Genomic DNA, 23,772 nt, shown 5'->3' with positions numbered 1-23,772 from the left:
GGGGTTGCACACAGCAACCTGCAGCCCCGCGGCCTGGGCAGCCGCTCTGCCCGCTCGGCCCCAGTGAGCAGCCTGCTTTCCGTTCGGTCCTCGCAAAGCACCTTCGCCTGCTATCGGCTCCACGCTGCGCGGAGAGGCGGAAATGTCGTATTTGCGCTAGGGAAACGCATCCGTGGCAGCGCACCAGAGACAAGGGAGGGAAAGGGAACGAGCCTCTGAGCGCAGAGGGAACGCGCTTCCCTTCAGCCACACAGCCTGTGCACAGCAAGTCCTGCGTGACAGCCGGCACCAAACCATAGTTACAGTGCTCACTGGAAGAAAACGTGACCGCAAAACGTTATGCGTGTTATAAGCTATAGCTCCCAGCCACCGTGATCTAATCCGACAAGGCCTGTTTTAGGTTACAGTGTGTTGGTGTGATGGGGCACGAAAGCGTGTGCATTGACCTTTGTGACTAAAAATAGCACCCATCCCACTTTTGTCACTAATGACTCTGACCATGTCCCTTCAAGTTAAGATACGTAGGCATCTTCTTCCTTTCAAGGGAAATAAGGAGTAACAGTTTTGCCAAGCTCTACAAGAAGACAAGGTAGCTTAGTAATATTATTTTAAGGTTAAAAAAACAATCACAGGGCTGAATCAAGGTGAGGTAGGTATGGCAAGTGTGGTTTATCCGCTTCTAATCTCTGTGGTTTAGAGTTCACCCACTCTTATCAAATGGCCTGGAGCACCAAACGGGCGAGTTTATACTGCTCTGCTATTTATTAGCGCAGCACTGCAATTCCTTTGCTAGGGGAAATGGAAGGAGACAAAGTCACATTGATTCACCTGGCAGAATTATCAAGCTTTTTAAAGTTGCCGAATCTCAACATTGGCAGGGATTTGTTTATCTCCCCTCAGGTGTATTTATGATTAGTAAAGACACCAGTGGAGTGCAACTTACAAGACAGCAAGCTGCTGTTCAAAATGCTATGAGAGCAACCTTCTACAAGCAATATCATCCCTCAAGAAAGATGACTGTATTTCAGCTGCAGTGAAGTCTCAGTGCCCTGATATGGCAAATTATCCCTATATGGCAAAGCATTTAAGTGCCTTCTAAAATTTAAGGCGCACAGAAATCTAACAACGGGAGAAGCGCACGCAGGTCGTGCTACGCTCTGCGTGGAGCCTGTGGCTTGTCTCCCAGCAGAGACATAGGGGACTGGAGAGTCAGTATTTCAATAACAATGTGCTGCCACCTAAATTTGATTCTGCCTTAAAAGGACAGGAAAGATCCGAGCCACTGTGAAGCTGGGGTCCCTGGGTGAGTAAAGGGGAGGAGAAACTTCTTAAACAGAAGCAGTGTTTGACTCTGAAAGGAGAAATCCTCATTTGCCATCAACTGGGGAGCAATACTGCATATAAAAGGGTTGGTAGATCAGCTGGGAGCTAAATCTTTAACCTTTTAAAATGTTTTGCCTTCCTCCCATCTTTCTCCGTTTTTCTCTAACAGGTATTTAACAGTCATTTGCAATGGTTGCCGTGGAGTAATGCTGAAGAGGAGTGGGACACGCTCCACATCTCCCAAGCCACAATTAGCCACGTAGTGCTGTAACACGGGAACAAGAGTTCTGGCAGTGCCTTCAAGCCTCCACTCATGCCTGGAGTAGCGTAGTCCTGCTGCCCTAGCTGCGTGAAGGACCTTGAACCTCACAGCTGATAAGATGAGCAGAAGAGCAGGCATATATCTGGAGAGAAGCTAACCCGAGGCTTAGGAAAAAATAACAGTATCCTGATACTATGGGATACACTCCCAAAAGAAAAGGACTTCTGCAGTTCTGTAATTATGAAGAACAGCTTCTACAGAAATAAAGTATAGGAGAAAAGTCTTAAGGATAACAGAGATGCCTGTTCAATGAGCCATACAACTTTCTCACTGCATAGGATACGTAGCTAGGAATGTCGGGGTGCACTGCACACAATCCAATAGAGAACAGTTCTCAACATCCTCAAGCAGCTGACTATCAGAAGGATGAACCAGCCATGAAAAAAACCTGCTTTTCTTTAAGGATTTAAAAACTGATGACAGATTCAACAGATTTTTAACTTGTCTGCCACCATGCAATAAATGAAACGCCCAGTCCAAACGAGAGGAGGCTAAATGCCAGGCGGCTGCCCACATCCGTGCTTCCTGTGGAGTAAGCTAAGAGAATGCCTGCAAGATGTCTCTAAGCTCGTGCAATGTAATTTATTACAATTAGTGGGTGTGGCCAAGCCTGTTGTTTAGGAACACTTTTTGGTATGAGGTTACTGTCAAGCTGTCAAAGCGAAAAAATAAGTTTTTTGTTTTGCAGCTCATTGCTAATAATTATGTAGAAAAGTTATTTTTCATCGGGTGCAAAAAGGCTGACCTTGCGGCGTGGGGAATAAAAGTACAAACAGGTTGAGGCAAACTCTCTGTTTGAGATTAGACAGCTACAGGCCTTTGCACCTACAGAATACGTATAGTATACAGGCATGTGGAGAATGAAGGCAAAACAAAACACACTGTTGAAACTGCGACTAATAAAAGTAGCGCAAACTTCAGAAATGCAAGTGTTCATCTTCTAACTCTAAAGTTCCCTTCTTGCTTACATATGGAAGTTAACCTCACAAAATCACTCTTCCTTTCCTAGGGAATCTAGGGTCCTAGACTAGGCCAGGGGGGAAGGCAAAAAAAAAAAAAGGCAAAGTAGGACCTGTTACCAGGAAACTCAATTTTTATGTTTCCTGACTTTGGTATCGGTCGCAAAGGTAATGCTAAACTGATGGCAGTGTCTTTATCTAAATACTCGCACTAACTTTTTTTCACTCTATAGCCTGATTCTGAGAGATCTGGAGTACTTACTGAGCTTGATGAAAGCTCGAATAGCAGCAGCACTAAGAACTACTGAAACTGTAGCGTTCATGAGAGGATTTGCTGCTAGCGTACACTGAACAAGACCTGCCCCAATTATGTGTGGAAAAACTAACTTTAATGTTTTGTGGTTGCTGAGGATCTCCTTCCTCTGGGCACAAATGCTGCCTCCTTACAGGTCAGTTAGACTTTTTTTAGGAAGCCGTGAGGGTTGCTGTCAGGAGAGGAGGGACCGACACATCCGCTCCAGAGCTGGCGGTGGGGCTGCAGCTTGGGGTTTCAGCTCCGCACCCTGCGGCTGCGCTGGGACTGGGGCACCGCACTTCTCCCCAGCTATTGCTCTGGGCTCTCTGGACACTCCTCAATCTCCTACCCTTGGGCCAAGCGCTTCTACAGAACCAGGGAGATCACAAGTACGTTTTTCCACAAGCAGAAAACCACGTGACTCCTAGAGCTAGGATCTTAGCTACCAGACTATGATTTCTTAGCAGGTTCCCTTTACAGGTGGCAGTAGACACGTGGGCTCCCACAGAAGAATAACCTTCAAAAACTTACCACAATGAGTGCAACAACAGACAGTGTATAGTAGATTGAATCTCTCAAGAGACTCCACGACGACAGTGCAACGACCTGGGAAAACAGGCAAAGACAGGATGTCAGCCAGGCTCTCACCAGCACGACTGCCATGCTAACAGTGCGTGCCAAAGTTAAGCCCGTCATTCTGTGTAAGCTGTCCCCACATGTGCTAGGACACGCAGAGGAGGCACAAGCCAGGAAACACACTGGCTTTCTGCGGCTGCTCAAGGAACAGCCGCTAGGGAGATGGGGGGATGGCCAAATCTGAAGAGTAAAAGGTATAAGGTCACGGGCAGCAGATGACTTCCATGCAAAGTCGCAGACGTGCTAAATTGCACCAGTGTTGTCAAAGCCACGGAAAGGGGAGTCAAGTCCCAAGTATTTGTGGATGACAGAGTAGTTTCCCACGAGCTCAGCAGGCTAGCTGATATCCTTTCCCCCCCCAAATCCCTCCCGTACGCACACCACAGAGCCTGCAGTAGCAGTCGCTGCAGACTGAGCTCTCCCCCAGGCCTGGCCGTGTGCTGCAGCCGGAGGCAGCTGAACCACGGGCAGGCGCGGGCGGCTTGCTGTGGAAGAGGCTGCAAGGGCTGCTGCCGTCAGGGCAGTGGGAAGGGGCGCAGCTTTACCAGCAGGACACTTCTATGCCAGCGCTGACGCTCGGCAACGAGTGTCTCGATGGAGAGTGGTCACGGGAGATGAACAGCCCTGTTGAGTCTCTGGGACAGGACTCGACCACTCCTTCCACCCACCCCGCAGTTTGCATCTGGTTCTTGTATTAATTTTCCCCAACCTGGGACTCCTGCTTCCCTCCAGAGAGGAAACCAGCCTGAAACGCTGAGCAAGAGCGCAAGGTACACGGTAGTCTGGTAGGCAGGGGAGCACCACGAGACACAGTCCCCAGCTGCTGCCTAGCAATGCGGGTCCTCTCCATCCTCGTCCTACCACCACGTGCCTACGTCCACCACGAGTCCAGCTGCTGACATCTCACACGCTGGATTTCCAGGAATTTTAGACTGCTGGAGGATGGGCTTGTCCTTGCTAAAAATGTCAACTTGACCCATGCTGACTCATTCAGGGGAGGATGACTTGGGCAACAGAAGTCACACTGCAAAACAAGAGTCTGACAGCACAGAGGAGCCAGATCCCCAGCACACTGCTAGCCTGAACCTCGGCGGAGCCATGGCTCCACCACACCGACGGGTATCACTACAGCTCCGTGTGCATTTGCACAGGTTTTGGGACACATACTCAACACTCCAGCAAAGCTTTAAGAACAAAACCCAGGAATTTATATGCAACAGAGGATAAACCGGGATTGCCGTGCAGTTCATTTCATGTGACACCTTCCAAAGCCATGGAAACGAGGAGGAATTGTCATTGTAGGCTGAACGAGCCTGCAATTCAGATCTTAGAAGAAAAGAATACCAGTGAATAAGCTAGCCTTTAACTTCATTAACAGTATTCAAAAGGGCGGATTAAAAGCAGTCATGTAGTGGGAACATCTTCAGTATGATTACATTTTTTGCAGCTCTAGGAAGTCTCCTCAGTAGAAGCTTCTCCTCAAATCTTTACTTCCCATTTCTGGAGTGCATTTCAAACACTGTGGGTCACATCCCTCACAGGTGTAAACCACAAGGAGGCAGATGGAAGATGGCTCATTTACACTGACTCGGATCTGGCCCCTGAATGTATAAATGAATTTTCTGACCACATCCTCCACTCATGCTTGTGCATGAATTCAGTCAAATAAACAGTAATTTCATTTTCATTTCTATGATATCTAAAAAAAGGTCCTATTTCAGAGTGCTAGCAAAAATAGCTTCCCAGATCTCTCTGCATATTAACTCTTACAATATTGGAATTTTCCAGAACTGCTAGCAAAACAAATGCTGTGAAAAGATACTGACCATTATACTTAAAAATCTCTGCAGCCTCTTAATACTATGGCTTTTTAAAGCGGATGTAATTTATGCCCAGTGTAAAGTCTCTTTATGCAACCATTGACATGTAAGAAACTCCCATCTAAAATAAAAAAGCAGGCCTTTAAAGTCCTCGAGTCAGATTAGATTTACACCAGCTGACAATACATTTCAATGCACGTAGGGACAGAGGAATGGAGATGCTTTATGACAGAAATTTCCAAATGTAGAAACCTGGAGCTGGGTTCATCATTCTGTTCATCAAGAGATCCTTAATTAAATCTCACATCTTATAGATAGTGAGCCCCTTCATTTTGATTGAGCAATTTTTCTAAGAGAGTTTACAAAATAATTTGACATTATTCCACTCGGCTTTTATGATGCTGCTTAAGGTCCTATGCACTTTTCTCGGCATGGATGCTGGTGGGGATTTTATAGCTGTAAACTTCAGCTCTGGATAACGGAAGTTACAACATTGCTGAAACAAATGACAAACCCCATATGAACAGGCTTGCTGGCAACTGCCGCTATTCTATCTAATAAACTCTCTCCTGGGCATAAGGGGTGTCACCACGCGGCACAGCATACCTGGGAAAGCAAGATGTCCCGGTACTGTGAGTCAAGCTAGCATCCCTCCTGGTTTTTTATATTCTACAATGATCTTGAAGGTAGTCCGCAATATTTTTCCAAGGAATTTTCCTCAGACACCTCAATGCGCACATTAAGATCCTGATGCTTAAACGCAGCTACCTAGCAGGGACCTGGTGCACAAAAGTCCTAGGCCAGGATACTGTGGGAATCGCAAGGCCTCTTGCGTTTATTTCGGATTGGATTGACGGGAACGTGCTCGTGCCTGGGACTTGTACAGGCTGCTCCCATTTCACAGACATCCTAGTAGGTCTCCCTGATGCAGTGACTACGAGGCAAGTAAACCTCAGCTCTCCTTAGGGCGTGAGTCATTTAACTGAAGTCTTTGAACCATTTGATCCCTGGGAAGAACGATCTGATACAGGAAAGCCATGCACATAAGGTAACCATGCACCGAGGGTAAAAGGAGCTAATTAGCACTGAGGGAAACGGCAGTACTTTCAGCCTGCTGACAAGAATCGTGTAGTCTAGTTCTAGCTGTCAAGACCTTGCATGCCCAAGTTGTGCCATACAGTCTTGCAGCAACCGAGGACTCCACATAAATCTTAACGCACTGGAAACCACTTAAATTACAGTTTAGCAGACTAAGGCAGAAAGGAAATCAGGGAAGCAATCAGCTTGGGTAAAAAGATGATGAAATTTGAGTTTTAAATCAGCAATACTGTAACCCAGCGGCGAGCTGGTCCTTTGGGAGCCGAGCATAAGGAGGCGGCTGTAAAACCACCGACTGTCAGGTTACACGTTTCCTCCGTTCAAAGGAAGTACCCGAAATTCAAACCCCAGACAAGCGACCATCTCTTGACTGCTACACTGGGGACTGAATCTGGCATCCCCAGAGCTGAAAAGAAGAGTCCAGGCTTAAATGAGAGCAACCCCGACAAGTCTGACACAGATGAGGACCCATAGTGCACGCTCACCTGCATGCTGCAGCACCATTCCTATGGGTAAACCGGCCCATATTAGATTAGAGAAACCAAATGGTTTCTCATCAGTAAGCTTTTGCCCTGCAAACTCTCAGTTACTACTCAGAACGCTTGTTTCCCTTTCTGAAGGGCTGGAGAGCCCAGAAATCAAGATTTTATCAGCTCCAGTTTGATTTCTGCGGTTCTTACCTCCTGAAGCAGCGGCCCCACGCAGCACACACAGTCTCCTCCGTCTAGCGCACACGTGGAGATAAGCCACCAGGGAGAAAATCACTGGAAATCACTGAAATCCTGCTGGCACCTCAGTTAGCTCAGGGCACCCAGGGCCTCGCTGGCGACGTACTCCATGCCCCATCCTAGGGCTTCACCATTTACCCTCTGTAAAAGTGACCCTTCTCTCTTCTGCTCTTCCAAATGATTTCTCTCCCCTTAGCAGTGCGGAAGCTCTTCTCCCATCCAGAAAAGACCTGGTGACAGAGGCCATCCAGCTGGCTGTTTTAAAGCCTGCTACTTGCCTGCTCTCCCCGTTACAGCGACGGGCCCGAGACGAAGCGTCTGATGCAGAACATGGCTGCTGCTGCCTTAGGAAGGATATCTGCGATGCTGCCGCTGCCAACAAAGGCTCAAGGCAGTCCAGAGGGGTATGCGCTGCTGGATATTTTCTCTGCTCAACTTTCCAGGGGAAGCATGGCAAACGTTACCTAAGCACATCCGAGTTCTTCAGTGATCTTTTTCACTCTCATTTGTTCCAGGGCTTTTCCTCCTCTCACGGCCCGTTCTTTGCTTGACATTCTTGGGCTGAACGATCAGCTACAAACACTGCCTGGAAATGCTAGGCTTTGGAAGCAATCTTCCTAATCTTGTTTCTCTGTTACCCTCTGGCACAGAAGGTCTAGATTTTCAGGTATTAAGAGCTAATAACTTAATTTGTTAATGTGGAGAGGCAGGAATGCTTGGGCGAGGGTGTCAAAAGATTAAAGACAATCCCCGCGGCGATTAGCCTTAAGACTCTACAGAGATCAACAGAGATGCACTGACGGTGAATCCACTGCTCAGTGCCGCACAGCTGGAAGCATCTCCTTCCCAGCTGACATGCACGCAGCGTCGCTGACTCCCCGCGGGTAGTTTGGTTCATTGATGTTAGATCTTACAGAGGGATCGCTGTCCAGCAGAATGCATTTTCGGACAAAGATAAACGTTTCTCATGAGTTTTAAAGGGAAGAGGTAGAACATCTCTAATGCATTAGACATGGTTTTAATACAAACATATCTCCTACAGCGCTGCACCACAAGCAAATGTGCCTTAGTGACTGGCCATGGTTGCTATTTTGGGTAGGCCTTCCGTGCAGCTCTGGGGTCCAAGGGTGCTTCCGAAGTAATCACCGGTCTGGAATTTTACTCCGCAAAGTTTGAATGAGGCTGTACTGAGAGCCACAAAGCTCTTTTCTGGAGAAGCAGCTTTTTCTTTTAACGGTCAGCTCCGGCCTGAAAGCTGACTGTGAACTGAGACAGCCTTACCTGGCAACGCTGCACGACAGGTTAAGAAAACAGGCAGCAAACACCAGCCCCTTTGCCCTGCTGCTGTCTTTCCCCCTCCTCAGAGACGGGAAGCCAAGGCAGTACGTACCCCTGCCAGGCTCTGCTAGGCTGGGGATGAAAGGAGCAGGCAGGCGACTGGGTGGTTCCAGAGCAGATGCTGCTCCCCTCAAGTCTTCATTCAATACATTTAAATTCTCGTTAAGGGCTTGTCAAAAGGCTTCCAGAAGCAGAGAACCTGGATCAGTCTTCATTGGGACTGCCCCTCTTTGATGTGGACTGCGCAGAAGCAATTGGGGAAGCTCTTAGCCCACCCTAACAGAGGCCAGGATCTGGTTCTGAATGCTCGTCTGTGCCGACTGACAAAACTCCTGCTCACTGCGATACCTCGCAGGCACCCCGAAACACCACGACCAGCCGGCAGCGTGCTGTGTCAGCCTCTTCAGTCTGCTGCAGCAAGGCACGCAGTGGGAACCTCCTCGCACGCTACTCCTGGTTTGCAGGAGCTGCCCTCGGAGCCGAGGGGAGGCTCCTGAAGCCTGGCGGGGTCCCCTCCAGAAGGCGGTGTTTTCCGGACACGACCATTCAGCAAATCCTCGACACAACTCCAAATCAGCCCTGCGATAATATAATAGGATCTCGTCTCAAAGTAAGATAAATGACTAACTGTTGGCCGATGTTACAGTAAGTAGTGAATTCAGCTGGAGATTGGGGACAGATTTGCAGGGAAATCAGACTGGCAGGAGTTAATACGTGGCTGATGCATTTGGAATTACACAAAAATAGAAAGGGCTCTACCTCAGGTACCAGCTCTCATCCTGAAGACGATGGGAAGACGAAATCCAGCAGCACTTTACTTCCTTGTGGTTTGCAGAATTCAGTCCCCAGCAAAGCCCTGGTTTTTACCTCACAGCAGCCAAACCCAAGCACTGCTGCAACCCCCTGAAGAGAGACAGGTCACAGGAGAGCCTGTCAGCTGGAGCATCTGAGCCACGGCTAAAGGGAGCTGGGAAGGGAGACGCTTCAGGGTGCACGCATATTTTGCTGTTCACCCATCCGAACGCAACGCATGGATAGTTCCAGAATGCGGTAGTGTAGTGATACCGCTTAGTACTGTGTGGATCCCAGTCCCTCCTCTGTCCAAACACGACCCCAGTAACAACCAAATCGGCGTTCATTTAAAGCCGGCCGCCCGTGCCGACACAGCCTACCCTCACTCCGGCAGGCTGAGAGATTCGGGAAGAGAATTACCTACAGTCCACTGTAAAATCTTCACGGATTGATGGGTTTCATTGTCATTAACTGCGTTGGTAATAACAGTGATATTAGTTGAGGTTTAATTTTACTTGCTCTGCATGAATATAAATGGCAGATGTCTGAGCAATAAACATCATTATTGGATCTTAATGACTTTATGCAAATCCAACCAATCATCCTGAAGTCACAGCTGCTCAGCCAAGCCAAGCAGAAAATTAAAATATCTTCCATGAAACGACTGAGACACTTTCTCCACCAGGTACTTGGGAGATGACTTGACTGGACACAGCAAAACCTGCCTACAAGGACGGATCCTTGTACGCCAGACATTTATGTTAAAGACAGAACTGTGCTTCATTTGCGAAATTAAAGTTATGAGCAGTTTGTCATCTGTGTCAGTGCTGGGTAGAAATAAGAAGAAAATCTACTTCGCTCACCATGCTCAGGTAAAATTTAATAGGTTCCACTGCCTTTTATTTGGCTAAATACAGCCTAAGGCTCATTCAAATCTGAAAAGTCACAGCAGTTAAGGAGATATGTATGTGAACGAGACAGAAATAAAGGGATTCTTACAGTTCCTACAATGGCGGCACTTGAAAATCATGGAGCTTTTTGGGAATACAAACAAAACTCTGGGGCGGTTCCTCGAAGCCCTTACGTCGTTACAAAGACCGGCACCAACTAGCCAGGGCTAGAGCTCACAGCACACAGACCGAGCTCTCCTGCAACAGAGCCTTGGCATCCTCCTGGGCACGTACCCCCGGCAGAGGGTGAACACCCACAGCGCCCAGCCTCCCTGCCCAGACAAGCCACCAAGCTTCCTCCAGCGCAAGCAGGGGGCCACGGCTCACTCCTGGTCCCACTCCTTAGGCCCTGCGTGCGTCTGCGTGCGGACAGATGTGCGGCCGATGAGTTGCTCCCACGTGCCAGGCGATGGCAGGCAAGGCTCTGAGCCTTTGGAAACTGGTCCAGCGCTAGAGTTGGTGGTTGACCTCAGGGTCAGCTCACACTTCCAGGGACAACTTGCGAGTGGGCTGCGAGCCAGATTAATCACTGGGCTGGTGGCCACAGCAGACCGCTCTGGACAGTCCATGCCTTGAGGGACCTTCTCCTGTCCCACCACCAATGCACCGAGCTGAAGCACCCCTCATAGGACAGCAGCTCAAACCAGAGAAGTTAAAGTTTTGTGCTGCTCCGGCATCTGTCAATCTGTATGGAAAAGCAAGAAAAGCCACATTCTTTCTGCCTGTCTTGACAGCAGCCTGGGAAATCCTGACTTCTGAGAAGCCGAATATCCCTGACTGCCTTTGGTGAATCTGTCAAGGGCCTCACTCTCCGGGACAGCCCTGACAGGGACTGATCTCTCAGGGCTTCTCAGTTTCCCTTGACAAGGCACAGGCTCTGCTTTTTAACTTTGCCGTTTATTATTTTAAGAATTCCTTGCTCAGCTCAGGCAATTACAAGGATCCTGCCACCTGCCTGTTCATCCTCACTGGTCGTGATATCAATGAAGCATCATGCGTTAATGTGAGAGAGTGACACTGCCTTATTTGTATTCATCTCCAAATTAGGCTGTAGATCCATCCATGACTTTCAGCAAGAAGGCACTGCAGAGCCTCTGCACGTTTCCTGGGAGAGATACCCACATATGTTATCCTAAAGAAGGGAGCTAGCCTGGAGGGTTCACCTGGGACTGAAGCAATGCAGTCCTTGCTCTGCCCCCAGCCCTATGGCCTAAGCTCAGGTGAGTTAATTAAGCACGCTCCCTTCCTTGCACAGGAGAGAAAAGGATTTTTTTACCCAGCAGCAGCACTGGAGAATAAATGCATGTGGGACTGCACAGGGCCAAAATCCTTCAGATACGGGGGACCCACAAATGGCACAGATACACACTTACTGAGCTGTTGCACCGCGTTCACGTCTCACTCATACCCCCCTCGTTCACATGCAGCTGTTTTCACAGATTTTCTCTCCGTTTAGCTCTGTTTTGCCCTAGTGTTGATCAGCTCACCAGCATCCACCTGTTTTGTTTGCTGCTGCTGCTGCAAACCATTCATTAGTCTGCCCAGAAGTACTTGGAGGCCTCATTTTCACGAGCATCGTTCCCACAGCAAAACATGGGGCTGTGCCTGAGCTAAGGGGCATGGGCTAGAAATCCCACATCCAGGACTTGGTACGGTTTAGAGCGTGGTGAGTTCCCGGTGGCACTCTGACCCGCTCCGTAATTCAGACACAGGATCAGCCAAGCAGGATCTCGGAGGCTGCGCATCGGTCCTCAAATATCCCACTGGTGAGGGCTCCCAGCTCCCAGCCCTCACCAGTGGGACGTTTTTCCTGATGTCTCAATTGCATCTTCCCGGCTGCAGCCTTCATCCATGTCTGAAGTCTGCCACGTGACTTCTGGCCACATCCTTCCACGCTACCGGCCTTTTGAGGATACTCTTCCAATGCATTTCACACTTTCTCCGAGGCCATTTCATCTCAAGCAAATCTCCTTCACCTGCTTAGTAAAACGTCCCATGAACCAGGCTCACAATCCTTCCTGTCACCGAAGACAACAAATCCTGCCGGACGGGACGGCAGCGGTTCTGCCGGCTCTGGAGGCAGCCGCTCGGGGAGGCAGGCAGGGTGCAGGCAGGTACCCCCTGTCGCAAGGCAGCCCACGGCACCCGGCAGCGTTCGGCCGCCAGGAAAGGCAGCAACGGGAGCGCTAAAGGCGACGTCTGCGATTCAGAGGCTGCAGCCTTTGTGCTGCTGGAAAGGTCACGAGCAAACAGAAGGTGGGAAATAGCAACCGCGTGTTTAATATTCTGCACACGCTTTCTCTCTCTTGGCCTTAAGTGTATCAGTCCTATAGCGACTGTAATGAAGATATAAGGCAGGCAGGAATTTCTTAAGATAATTACTGCCATCTTCCAGCAGTGTTTACAAAGAGAGGAACTGCCTGACCATTAGGACCTGAAAGTTAATTTTCACAAAACTTCCCTTGTTTTAGGCACTCTTACATCCTACCTGCAATCAGCAAATCAGTCAATCGGAAGCTAATAATCATTAGCTGCAAATCAAATACAGCAGAGATCACTTTTCCCCCTTGCTGCTCCCCCAGTGACCGGCTACCGGACTCAGATATGAACCGGTAAGTCAATCACGCTTATTCCCGCTTGACGGTCCCTGGAGGGAACAGAAACATTGGTGAGAGCACGGATGTTTCGTGAGGAGCCGGGGTCAGAGAGATGCAGAGGCGTGAGAAACCACAGCAAAGGGAAAGCTCTCCACGCTGGCCGGAGCAGGCCCCTCGCGCAGGTGAAGGGTAGGCGAGGCTGGCTGCCAAACCGCGAGGCAAATGCACGAGGGACTACCGTGCTGAACTACCGACTGCTGCGTGACGGCACAGCAGGAGTCCCTGAGCCCGTGTCCCCCTCCTAGCACGCTGACCCACTCTGCAACAGACAAAATTTTAGACAGATTCCTGCACGGAAGCCACTGCTGCCCGTGCAGCCCTCCTGGAAAGCCGGCAGGCAGTCGACATCAGCCGAAGGCTCCTGTGCTGGGGCTAACAGCACCGCAGGATGGCCTGGACCGAATGCTAGGGAGCAGATGGAGACGCTCCGGTTCTGTACCCCACGGTGATGTCTCCCTGTTGTTGACATGCTGGGGTCACGGCTGTTCCAACATCCCAGGACACTACGACTCCCCAGCTCAGTCCCCTGACCGTAGGCTTTACCGAGTACCTCCTGGCAACGTAGCATTCGGGCTTGCGCAGGACTTTGAGCAATACTAAACGCTCCTCCCAACTGAACTTAAGCGAAACATAAAATATGAGCATGGGTCAGGCCAAAAAAAATCCAGGCCTTAAAATACACATCTCTCTAAGCCAGTAATTGCCAAGCAGCTCTGATCTAATGGACTCACTGGGCGGAAAGCTTCCTTCCAATTACCAGCCCCTAATTTTACCACTGGTTAGCCATTCTCTGCAGAGTTCAACCGTCACTCCGGCTCCTGGTTCGTACATTGCGGACCAACTCAATTTATTCTCATTATTTCCCTGAGAATATTTGCCTTTTTAAGCAGCTCTTGATATTTTCGTTATGGCAGCAGCAACCCGTCTCTGTGACATTCTCAGAATGGAAACGGTGGACACTTTCCAAACCTCAGGACAAAGCCAAAAATATTTCCCTTCTCAACTGGTACTCATAATCGTCCATGAGTTATTCAGATCAGCGTGTCTTTTTAGCTCAGATTTAGCAGAGCCAATGCAGCAAGACCCCGAAGACCTGCATTTGCAGACATCTCCTGGACCGCAGGCAATTCTTTGCAGGATTCGCAGCAGAATTCAAGGACAGCTGTAGACACGGTACAGGAAGGTGTGCACATGGTAAACATTTCCCAGTCTCCTGAGACTGGCCAGTCCTTGTCAGACATAAAACCAGGTTTTGTGATTGCCCTTGCTTTTACACTACAAATGATATAAGAAAAGATCCTACCAATGGTAAGTCCACAGTATTGATCGGTATGTGAATTTGGACAGAGAAAACTTGACCTCAAACAGTGACGGTGTTTAGTGGCGATTAGGAAGTAGAGTTGTTTTGATGCTGATGGGAATCCATTTTCAACTCTCCCAATTGTATCCTACTACTGAATATAACTCAGTGAAGAAGGTTTTGAAATGCTAATACAAAAAAATCACAGCGACTTCTATGATGGCCAGACCAGTCCTGGATCACTCACCATCCAGACAGCAATCCTGGCACCCGATCTGCCCATTACCCCAGTCCCCATCACATCTTCCCGAAGCCAAACATGGTCTTCTATCAGTACTGTCATGTTGTCCCTGGGTCTGAGGGGAGCTTCCTAGAAACACCTCACCAATGCCAAACCCTTCCTGTGCCCACACAGCCCACAAATCACTCATTACGTGTCAAGCAGCTGGCTTGCTGCGTCCACATTGCTGCTCCGTCACGGCTTCCTTGTGCCTTCCCATCTGCCCGCTCGGTCCCTCCTGTTGTCTCCCGTCATACACCCTGATCACCAGCTTTCAGCCTCAAGAGCTATGTTCTGGCTCCGTGTTTGCGTAACGCACAGTACCGTGGAGTTTTAATCCACGACAGAGACTGCTAGGTGCTATCACAAGAGCAACAAGGACCTTACAAGGAAAAAAAAGTAATCATCAGTACGTCCAGTCTCGCTGACCTGGCTGTGGTTTCTGGTTCAACTTAGATGCAGATGCCAGGCCCCTGACACCATAAAGTCTAGGTTTGTGTGCCTCACCGGACAGAAATGATGCAAGCAGCCCTGCTTCAAGCTACGCATTTATTAGGCACTTTGCTAAACTGGCACCCAGTGCAGGAATACTGATTTCATGCATGCTGCTGGCCTAGCTCTGGGAAATAAAGTTACTTTGGGAATGACAAAATGCTCGTAGAGCTCGTCAGACCTCTCCAAAAGAAGATCAAAAGGGTTATGGTGTAAGAAGTACCTCTGACAGAGCTTTTCACCATGCACGGGTTGATGCCATGTAGCAGCATCGTGGAGACAAGGCATGACACTCAGAGAGAACAGGGCAAAGTCAGCTTCAGCGTTTTCTGGTTAACAAACAGACTGCGTGGTTAACACAAACCATGTTTGCTCGCACAACGGCTACAAATTTGCTATGAATCCACAAGTCCCCGATTCCCAAGATAACCCCGCTTGTCTTAAAGGGGGAGCTGGAAAGGAATCTCATTTGCTTTATCACTCCGGGTTGCTCTGCTGTCTGCCGGTGCCAAACATCCCAGCAGAAAACCCCAGGGAAAAGGAGCACTCTGCTGCTTTTCCAGTGGGCGAGCATCCTCCCCGACGGCTCTGATGAAACACAAAGAAGGATGCAAGAGGCAGAAAGCCTGTTCAGCTGCCTGCCCAGACAGCAGCAGGGAAGGGAGCTGAGGCAGCAGGCAACTCCTGCTGCTGGCCCAGCGGCTGGGAGCACCCTCTTTAGTCTGGGGCTTCACTACTAGGGCGTACGGCCAGGCTGCAGCCTCTCGACTTTGAGGACCCTCGGGCAGCATCTCTGTGCTAACTGATGCCTCTCTGTCCTGAAACTCCACCGACACCTTTCCGCCCTGCTGCAGTCTAAGCTGCTTACTGATGGCCTGAGTTTCTGCAGGACAGCGGGAACGACGCTGCCAGCAGCCTCCCTCTGCTCCTCCGGCCCTTGGGGTGTCACGCACACGTGGCCGTGCCAGCAGCTCTATGTTCCCGTCAGGACCACAGCCTTGACTTCTGGGACAAATCCTGTCTTCAGCAGAAGTCTCAGTGCTGGATCCTTGTCTGGCTTATTACTCTGTCCCTCTCTCGCCTTCAGGCCTGCAACACGCTTCTGTCAGTGAAAGAGCAGGCCCACAGTCACTGGAAAACGTTGCCAGCACAAAAAACCATTGTGCCCCAGGCTACAAGAGCAGCGTACAGTCCCAACAGTTGGCCCTAAGTTCTCCTTAAACTCCTTATGCACCATTTTACATGTTTTCCACCAATGATCACAGACCGATGAAGAAAAAAACCAACATTCCAACTCTCCCCTCCCAAAACTCCCCTACAATCCAGAAGAAAAGAAAAGCTCATGAATGCAATCGTAAAGCCAAAGGTCAGTAACAACTCCAGTGTGAATTACTTGTCAGTGAAATTAAAGCTTAAAACATTAAGATGCATGCAAGCTAACTGTATGACAGAACTAGGTTAAAAATAGGTAACAAAAGTCCCAGTCTCTTCAATAAACGACGTTCTACCTGGTGATTAGATCTCTGCTCAGTTTCCTCGTCTCAGCTCTTCACTACCCGTAACACCTATTTCTCAGGTATATTTTCACACTGAGATAAAACAGCGCACGTCAGCCGATGATTCCGAGACATCCCCAGCTTACACAAGGGTTTACTGTGACTTGGACAGAGCAGAGCCTTCTGAATTTAGTTTATTTCCTCAGGTTAAAGAATACCACTGGAGCAGAAGGAGGCAGGTCAGACGGTCGAGGTAGCCCTTTTTTACTCCGGTATATTGAGGAATGACACCTGGCCACCAACTAGACCCCTCGGCAGAAGAAATAACTGGAAGAGCCTCTAAAAAACCAGCAACATCTCTGGCACAACCTGGCGTTCGTGATCCCTGCTCCACCCAGAGCAGCCTGTCTTGTTCTGGGAAAAGGTGAAATGGAGAAGCTAGAACTCAACTGAAAAACAGCAGTTAAATGGTAATTAACAAATCGAGCTATGCAGATTAAAAATTACTGTTTAACGCTGGAGTGACTTGCAACTCACGGTTATGCTGCTTTGACTCGCGCACTTTTCACTAACCTCATCCTCTTCTGCAAGGCTGCAAAAGGCTGCAGTTTAGTGCTGGATGAGGACAGAGGAGGACGGGATGACACGCAGGAGAGCAGCAGAGGTGCAAAAAAAGAGAAGAACCTGGATGGGGGAATTTTCAAAACTGAACAAACTCTGCTTGTGCTGGCTTGAACGAGAGCTGAATTAAGTAAGCATTGACTGCTTCCAAGAATCCCACATCCTCGCTGCCAAGGATGATGAGAGGGCAGTGGAAGGAGGGGAGAATTCGTGAAGCACAAACCTGAGAGCGAGAGAAGGCAGGACAGAGAGACTGAGGCTTGGAGGGGACCCTGGGCTAAGGTCAATCTCCCCGTACACAGTTGGTCTGCAGTCATGGAAAAAGCCTAATACCGTGCCGACGGCAGATCCACGCCTGTATCTCTTCCCTGCTCGCTAGCATGCATCCCCGTGAAATGTTGCTGAACTTACATTTGAAGGGCTGCACCTGCTACCATTTCATCTCTTGCAGCATTCTCTTACTTTCTTGTACCCTCTCTTTGCCAGTAGAAAGCAAACCAGACGCAGCAGCTAAATCAGCAACGTTTGGGTTATGTGACTTAGCTGTACAATTGAAAGAATATGCATTATTGCGCAGGCGTACGGACAGCTGAGGAAACAGCTACAGACGCATCCAACCTGCGCTACATCAGCTTTTGGGGACAGTTCTTAATATATTTCCATATACTGAAACCATCTACAGCTTAAAAATGGCACCTACTGCCTAGATGAAATAAGGCAAATCTTCCTCGGTGTGTGCGTGCATGTAAGACATCAGCAGAATATTGCAACTGGATGCAAGACGAAAGAAGGAAAAGCTTCTAAGGCTCGCTGCCACAGCTCAGTGGGCTGCACTCAGCCATCCAGGAGGGCAAACGGCCTCTATGTCTCTAACTATGCCTGGGGCAGAGATTTCAAAAGGCACCAGAGGCTGGGTTCTTCAGCTTCCAGAGGCCCAGTTTAAGGTATTTTAAAGAGAGATCTGATTTTCAGAGTGTGGATGCTAGTTTAGAAAATCCAGCCTTTGCAGGTGGTTTTGGTTTGGCCATCAGAAACCCAGGCAGCCTGCATCAATTGTCACTTCTTGAAAACTGGTCCTCCTGCGCCAAGGATAAAGACCTAAGGAGATTGCATTGCTCATATCAGGGAGAAGAGACAGCAACAAACAAAACCAGTATCCCTCCCGTCCAGAATCCTCCCTGGTGATCCGCAAAGTGTCGTCGACACTAATTGGAAGAGAAAAATCAAGTCACTTTCAGGCTACTGAAACACCCGTTTCTACTTTTCAGTAACAAACCACGGCACAAATATTTTTTATATCATCTAGAACCACCTTGGTTTTGAAATTACTAAGAAGCCCACCAAGTCTTAAGGGTCTGATGGGTAGAGGTGTCTCTCACTTACACTGGATCTGAAACTTTTTCACATTTGCAGCACTGTTTAAAAACAAACAAGGGAGACAGGGGGTTTCTAATACTTCACACTAACAGAAACGTCTTTACGGTTGTTTAAAGCAATTTCGCTTGCCTGCATCTGATAATCCTTCCCTAGAGTTCGTAACACACGCAACTTCAGCTCTGGGCTGGCGCACAACAGCCACGGTTAATCTCCCCAGGCTGTTGACGTTATTCAAACCAATCCGTTTTCCAGCCCAACTTTGTCCTTTCTGCCTGGGCCACAAAGCAAAAAGGAGCACAACGATACATTAAAGCTGATTTTCATCTACCTCAGTTGGTTTTTAGGATGAGAGCCGCTCTTCAGGAGCGTTACAACGCTACCAGAGTTATGTGGAAACCCTGAAGTGAGGTGTAACAGCAGACGGCATGAACAACTCGTGGGGCTTTTCGATATGCGTCCTGCAAGCAGCTCAGTCTGCAGAAATGAGTTTGGCTGCAATTGCTGGCAGGGCTGGGGCTCTAGCTACCAAGGTGATAAATTCCTTAAAATTTCAAAATTAAATACATAAATAAAGAAACAAAGTGGAAGCTTTTCTAATTACTGCCTTGCTTGAGGGCTTCTGGCAGCCTGCTCCCAAGCTATTTCAGCCTGATTGCTAAGCATTAAGCGCTTTCCCCCTTCGCACGGCGCCAGCTCCCAGCAGCATCTTCCCACGTGAGGCAGGGCAAGAGACAGGCAGGGCTCAGCTGCGGACCAGCCAAACCGGAGGGGGTGCCTGCAGGCAGAGCGGCCAAGATCGCCACGGCTCTTAACGCCGATTTGCAGCACGCTCCGAGCGCGGATGGGGAAGCCTCCTGCTCCAAAGGCAGAGGTGACAAGCACCGTAGGACCGCGTCAAATCGAGGTGCAGCGTAGCCCCAGACCTGCTGGGCGTTGGGAGCAAGGAGAGCGCACGGGCATGGGAGAGCTTCCCATTTTAGACTTGCCGTGCTAGGTAAGGGAGCCTTGTTATAGGCCTTTTAATGACTTCAGAGATGCGTCCAGAAGGAAGCCTCTCGCTATGGCTGCATCTCCGCTGGGATTACAAAGCAGGGGTGGGGTGGGCCTCTAGCCACGGGCCGAGTGAGGGCAGATGTGTCACGCGCGCTCCAGCACGAACCGCCTGTGGGGCGCACCAAGTCTGCAGCTGGTGCAGGAGATGAAAACGGCGGAAAACGCAATTGCGCTGGCTCTAGAACAGGCTCCTGTACCTCCAAAGGTGCCCCCCTGGCATGGATAAATTTAGCCAGGAGGAGTCAGGTCAAGGAGCCACAGAGCGGAGGAGTGGGGAGAGGAGAAGGGATCCAGGCCACTGCGGGACTAGGGGGAAGCTGGACGCTTGAGAGACAGCTACGGGGCGGATCCATGATCCGGGGGGGGAAACCTGTCTGAAGACAGCTTTTCTCTCAAGCCTCGAGAAATGGGGTGGGGGGAGCAGGGCTGGGAGACAGATCGAACGGAAAGAAACCTGGAGTATCTGGGTGCTTAGAAGGAACATCATCACGCTAGCAAAAGCAAGCACTAAATGATAGGAGGCGAGGTGGTTAAGTCACTTGCTTAATTCGGGTCAAGAACGGTCCTAGGGATGAAGCCAGAGCTCACGACCACAGAGATGTTGGACTCGATGTTTTATGGTTGGACTCGATGATCTTAAAGGTCTTTTCCAACCTATACAATTCTGTGATTCTGTGATGTTTTGCGTGTCCCCTTGCAGAAGGTGGAACATGAGCTGGGACCTAGGAGAAGAAAAGGGGCTCATACGGCTAAAGCAGCTGAATGCTCCCAAGGAGAGCTGGGCTGTATGGACACTGAGCTGGCCACTGAAACCAAGGCCAGCCCAGCAAGGAAACCCTTGTGCAACGCTGAGGTGGAGCAGCAGGAGCAGGGGGAGCAGCATGTGGAGCCAGAGGGAGCTGCCCTCTGACCAAAGAACACGCCACAGGATGCTATACATTCGGGGGAAAACACGGGCCTGTGCCAGCTCTAACTGGCCCCTAAAATGACAAGTTATTCTTTTGTATTTAATCTCTCTGTGCTTTGTTTTCCCATCTTTAAAACATCCCTTCATCTCATAGAGGTTTGGGGAAAATTAATTAATTGTTCGTCAACTGCTCAGATACAATAGCGATGAGATCGGCATCAGTTCGAGAGGAAATTAATAATTCTGCCTCTGGAACAGGGCTTGAATAGAGCCTGGTAAGTAAGGCAGAAGGGCGCGCGCTGGACAATGAAGAAAAAACAAAATAATGCGTAGCTGCTCATTAAGTGAGCAAAGTCCATTCTGTGCACTGAGGGAGGCAGGGACCCTGTGGAGAAGCCAGCCTGGGATCCGGTAATTAAAGACTGTATAATAATGCATGCACACCAGGGGGGCAAATTAAGGTTGCACAAGGAACCTTAACGCTGTTATTTTCTAACTTTTCAGTGTTTGACTTTCAACCTTAACAATGCTCTTTTAATGCAGTTTTTAGGCGTGTAGTGTTATATAGAGGTGTGGGCATCATACTTTCCTTCTCCAGCTCCAGCAGTGGGATGTCTGTTCTGATTTATTCTGAGCAGTGTGCACCTACCAGCCATTAAAAGCTTAGAAAAAGAATCAATTAGAGTCGGTGTTCAAGTAAACGCATACCAGCTTTTTGGGGCTGAGGGTTTGTTTCTTTTTTTAAACAAGGTGCATGTAGCCAAACCCAGTATTTTCTTAAGCCAAAGAATAATACATCCAACGTAGCACATACAGACTACAACCTAATTTAAAAATAAAACATATCCTGGAGAGAGCTGGTCGGTACTTTTTAATCCCACCTTTTACCAGTCAAAAAAACCAAACAAACAAAAAAAGGCTTTCTCATGACACCAAACAGTTCTGCAAATATAAGGAGTGCTTATGGAAATGCTGCAGGAGTCCCCTGCAGGTGTTAGTTCTGGGTTTGCCAAGGCTTTGCAGCACTGCCAGGCACTCTGCCGCCGGGCAGCTGCCCCACCGTCTCCAGCACAGCCATCTCCTCCCCCGGCCCTGAGCTGAGCACCCCAGGAGGGGAGGAAGCAGCCCTGCCGCAGAGCTACGGCCTCCCCAGCGCTGCTGCCCGCGCTGCTCCCGTCCACTCCTGCATCGCCGGCATCTCCGAGCAACCCAGCATCCCAACAGCAGCTCGTGCTGCCGGGTACTGACCAGCCAGCGGGATCCCAACCTGCTACAGCTGCAGCTGCGGACTGCCCTCATCCCCGCATAGGAGCTCCCGCTGGACACCGCTGCTGCTGCTGGCAAGGGTGAGGTTACCTCCACCCCCCCGCACTTCCCCTGGGGAAACCGGCAGTGTGATCGTCTTGAGATTGTCCCTCCCCTGCTGAAGGCATCCCACGTGCAACACAGACAGCGGGGAAACAGAGCTTCAGCGCTTCTTGTTCACCCCAGCAATGCGCAGCAGCCACCTCCAGCGCTTCTTGTTCACCCCGGCAATGCGCAGCAGCCAGCTCCAGCACTTCTTGTTCACCCCGGCAATGCGCAGCAGCCAGCTCCCAACAGCGGAGCATTTAACGATGGGTTCTGATGAACACGAAGGCCACACGAGCATCACTGGGTTGAAACTGCCACAGGCGCGGGCTTAATTCTCCACTTCTTTCCTCCCACCTGACAAACCCGAAAGCCTTCCAGCCTCGAACCAAGATGCCTTAACATCGCCTTCCAGGGCAGAAGTCCCAGAAAACCAGTCTGTGTCCTCAGCAGCCTCGGGGGAGGTTCACAAGACAGCAAAGTTTGGCTGGTAAATCGCTGCCCGTTGACTCACTGGTCTCACCTGAAAATCAGAGGACTCCAGCTGCTGACTCCACACGTCTGAGCTCAAAAGAGAAAATGCTGCTCTGAGCTGGAGCAGAGCAAGCAGCTCGGACCGAGGGCCTGCCTCCAGGCTCCCCTGGCCCATTACAAGGCAACTCAAAACTGGGATCCAGGGCCCCAGCAGAACTGAAATCCAACCACCAACCAAACTTAGCACCTACGTTAGTGCATCTATGGAGATGTTACCGATAATAAAACCAAATTCCTATTAATCCTAACACAAAACAAAAGAGGAATCACACCGGTAAAAGTGAATGACTTTTTGGTGAAGGGTTGGGAGTGGGAACAATTGAAAAGCACAAACCAAAACAGAGTTTTACCTAGAATATTGGAATTACTTAAACCGAGGTTTCCTACTTTCTCATTTAAATAATGATTTCACGCAGCGATGGCAATCATTCCGGTTCTCACCCACCCTCTGTGGGTTAAACTGCAGCAAATAGAGGTTAAGTGACTTGACGAAACCACACGCAAATCACTAGCAGAGTCAGGGAAAACAAAGTTGGGATAACTCGGTCCAAATCTCAGTTCTTGGCTTGAAAGAGCCTCGCAGACCACGCTTAGGATGACTTAGAGCTGCCAATCCCCCCTTTGACCTTCTGAAAGCTACCGCGCTTGGAAGGCTGAAGGCATTCACAAAAGCATTTCGGCTGTGTTGTGTCCTTCAGAAACAAACATCTCCCACCTCTAAACGGTCTCTCGACAAGACTGACATTCTCTGTCAAGCCCCAAACTCTAGCAAACCTTTTCCACTGAAAGCTGTGATTTACAGCCAGTTTTTTAAGCAAGTTTGAGGCACGCAATCAATACCGTGGAGAGTAAAAATCAGAATTAGCTCCTCTGCCATCGTGCTAAACAGTTAATTGTCTTCATTTGCTTGCAAAAAGCAACCTGAGCAAAAAGTCCTACTGATTACAGGAGAACACCTCTGGGGAACACAGCTTCATGCCCTGGGAAAGCTTTGGTCATTAAAAATGGGCCTGAATCAATTGGGCTTTCGCAGTAAGAGTTACAGTAGAACCACGAACGTATTGAGCATGCGTAGCTTCCAGCTGCATGGTCCCATGCAAATCTAGGGAGCTCAGGTAGCTAAAAAGTACCGCTGTGGGCTCTTCCTGAAGCCTCCCCATAGTGAAAATGTTCACCTTCAACCTGAAAAAGTTCATTGATAACGCAAATAAAATTGGATTACAAAACTTTTGCAGAAAAGCCCAATCTCTCTGCATGCTGTCTCATACTGACAAAGTTATGCAGGCCCCTTCTCTTAAGTTCTGGAGCGAGTTATCCTATTGCCCTGTCTTGATAATGCTGTCCTGCTTCTCCTCTTCACAAAGAAGTCTGCACAGTAACATTTCAAAGAACGTTTTATGAGACTGTAAAAATACTGGGCAGGTTGGCAAGTGCTAAGGTGAAT

General features: G+C 49.3%; 1 protein-coding gene across 1 annotated transcript in view; it reads right to left on the bottom strand.

The window, feature by feature from the left end:
- SLC24A3 (solute carrier family 24 member 3) overlaps nucleotides 1–23,772 on the bottom strand; it is a 176,283-nt gene that overhangs the window by 30,480 nt on the left and 122,031 nt on the right. Inside the window, exon 7 of the mRNA XM_075497130.1 lies at nucleotides 3,431–3,505. Within this exon, the coding sequence (XP_075353245.1) occupies nucleotides 3,431–3,505 (75 nt within the window). The remainder of the gene's footprint in view (nucleotides 1–3,430; nucleotides 3,506–23,772) is intronic.

The sequence above is a fragment of the Mycteria americana genome, chromosome 3, assembly GCF_035582795.1.
Source record: "Mycteria americana isolate JAX WOST 10 ecotype Jacksonville Zoo and Gardens chromosome 3, USCA_MyAme_1.0, whole genome shotgun sequence".
NCBI classification, from domain to species: domain Eukaryota; kingdom Metazoa; phylum Chordata; class Aves; order Ciconiiformes; family Ciconiidae; genus Mycteria; species Mycteria americana.
Note: the sequence above shows the minus strand (reverse complement) of the source record. Positions and strands in the feature narration are given on the sequence as shown.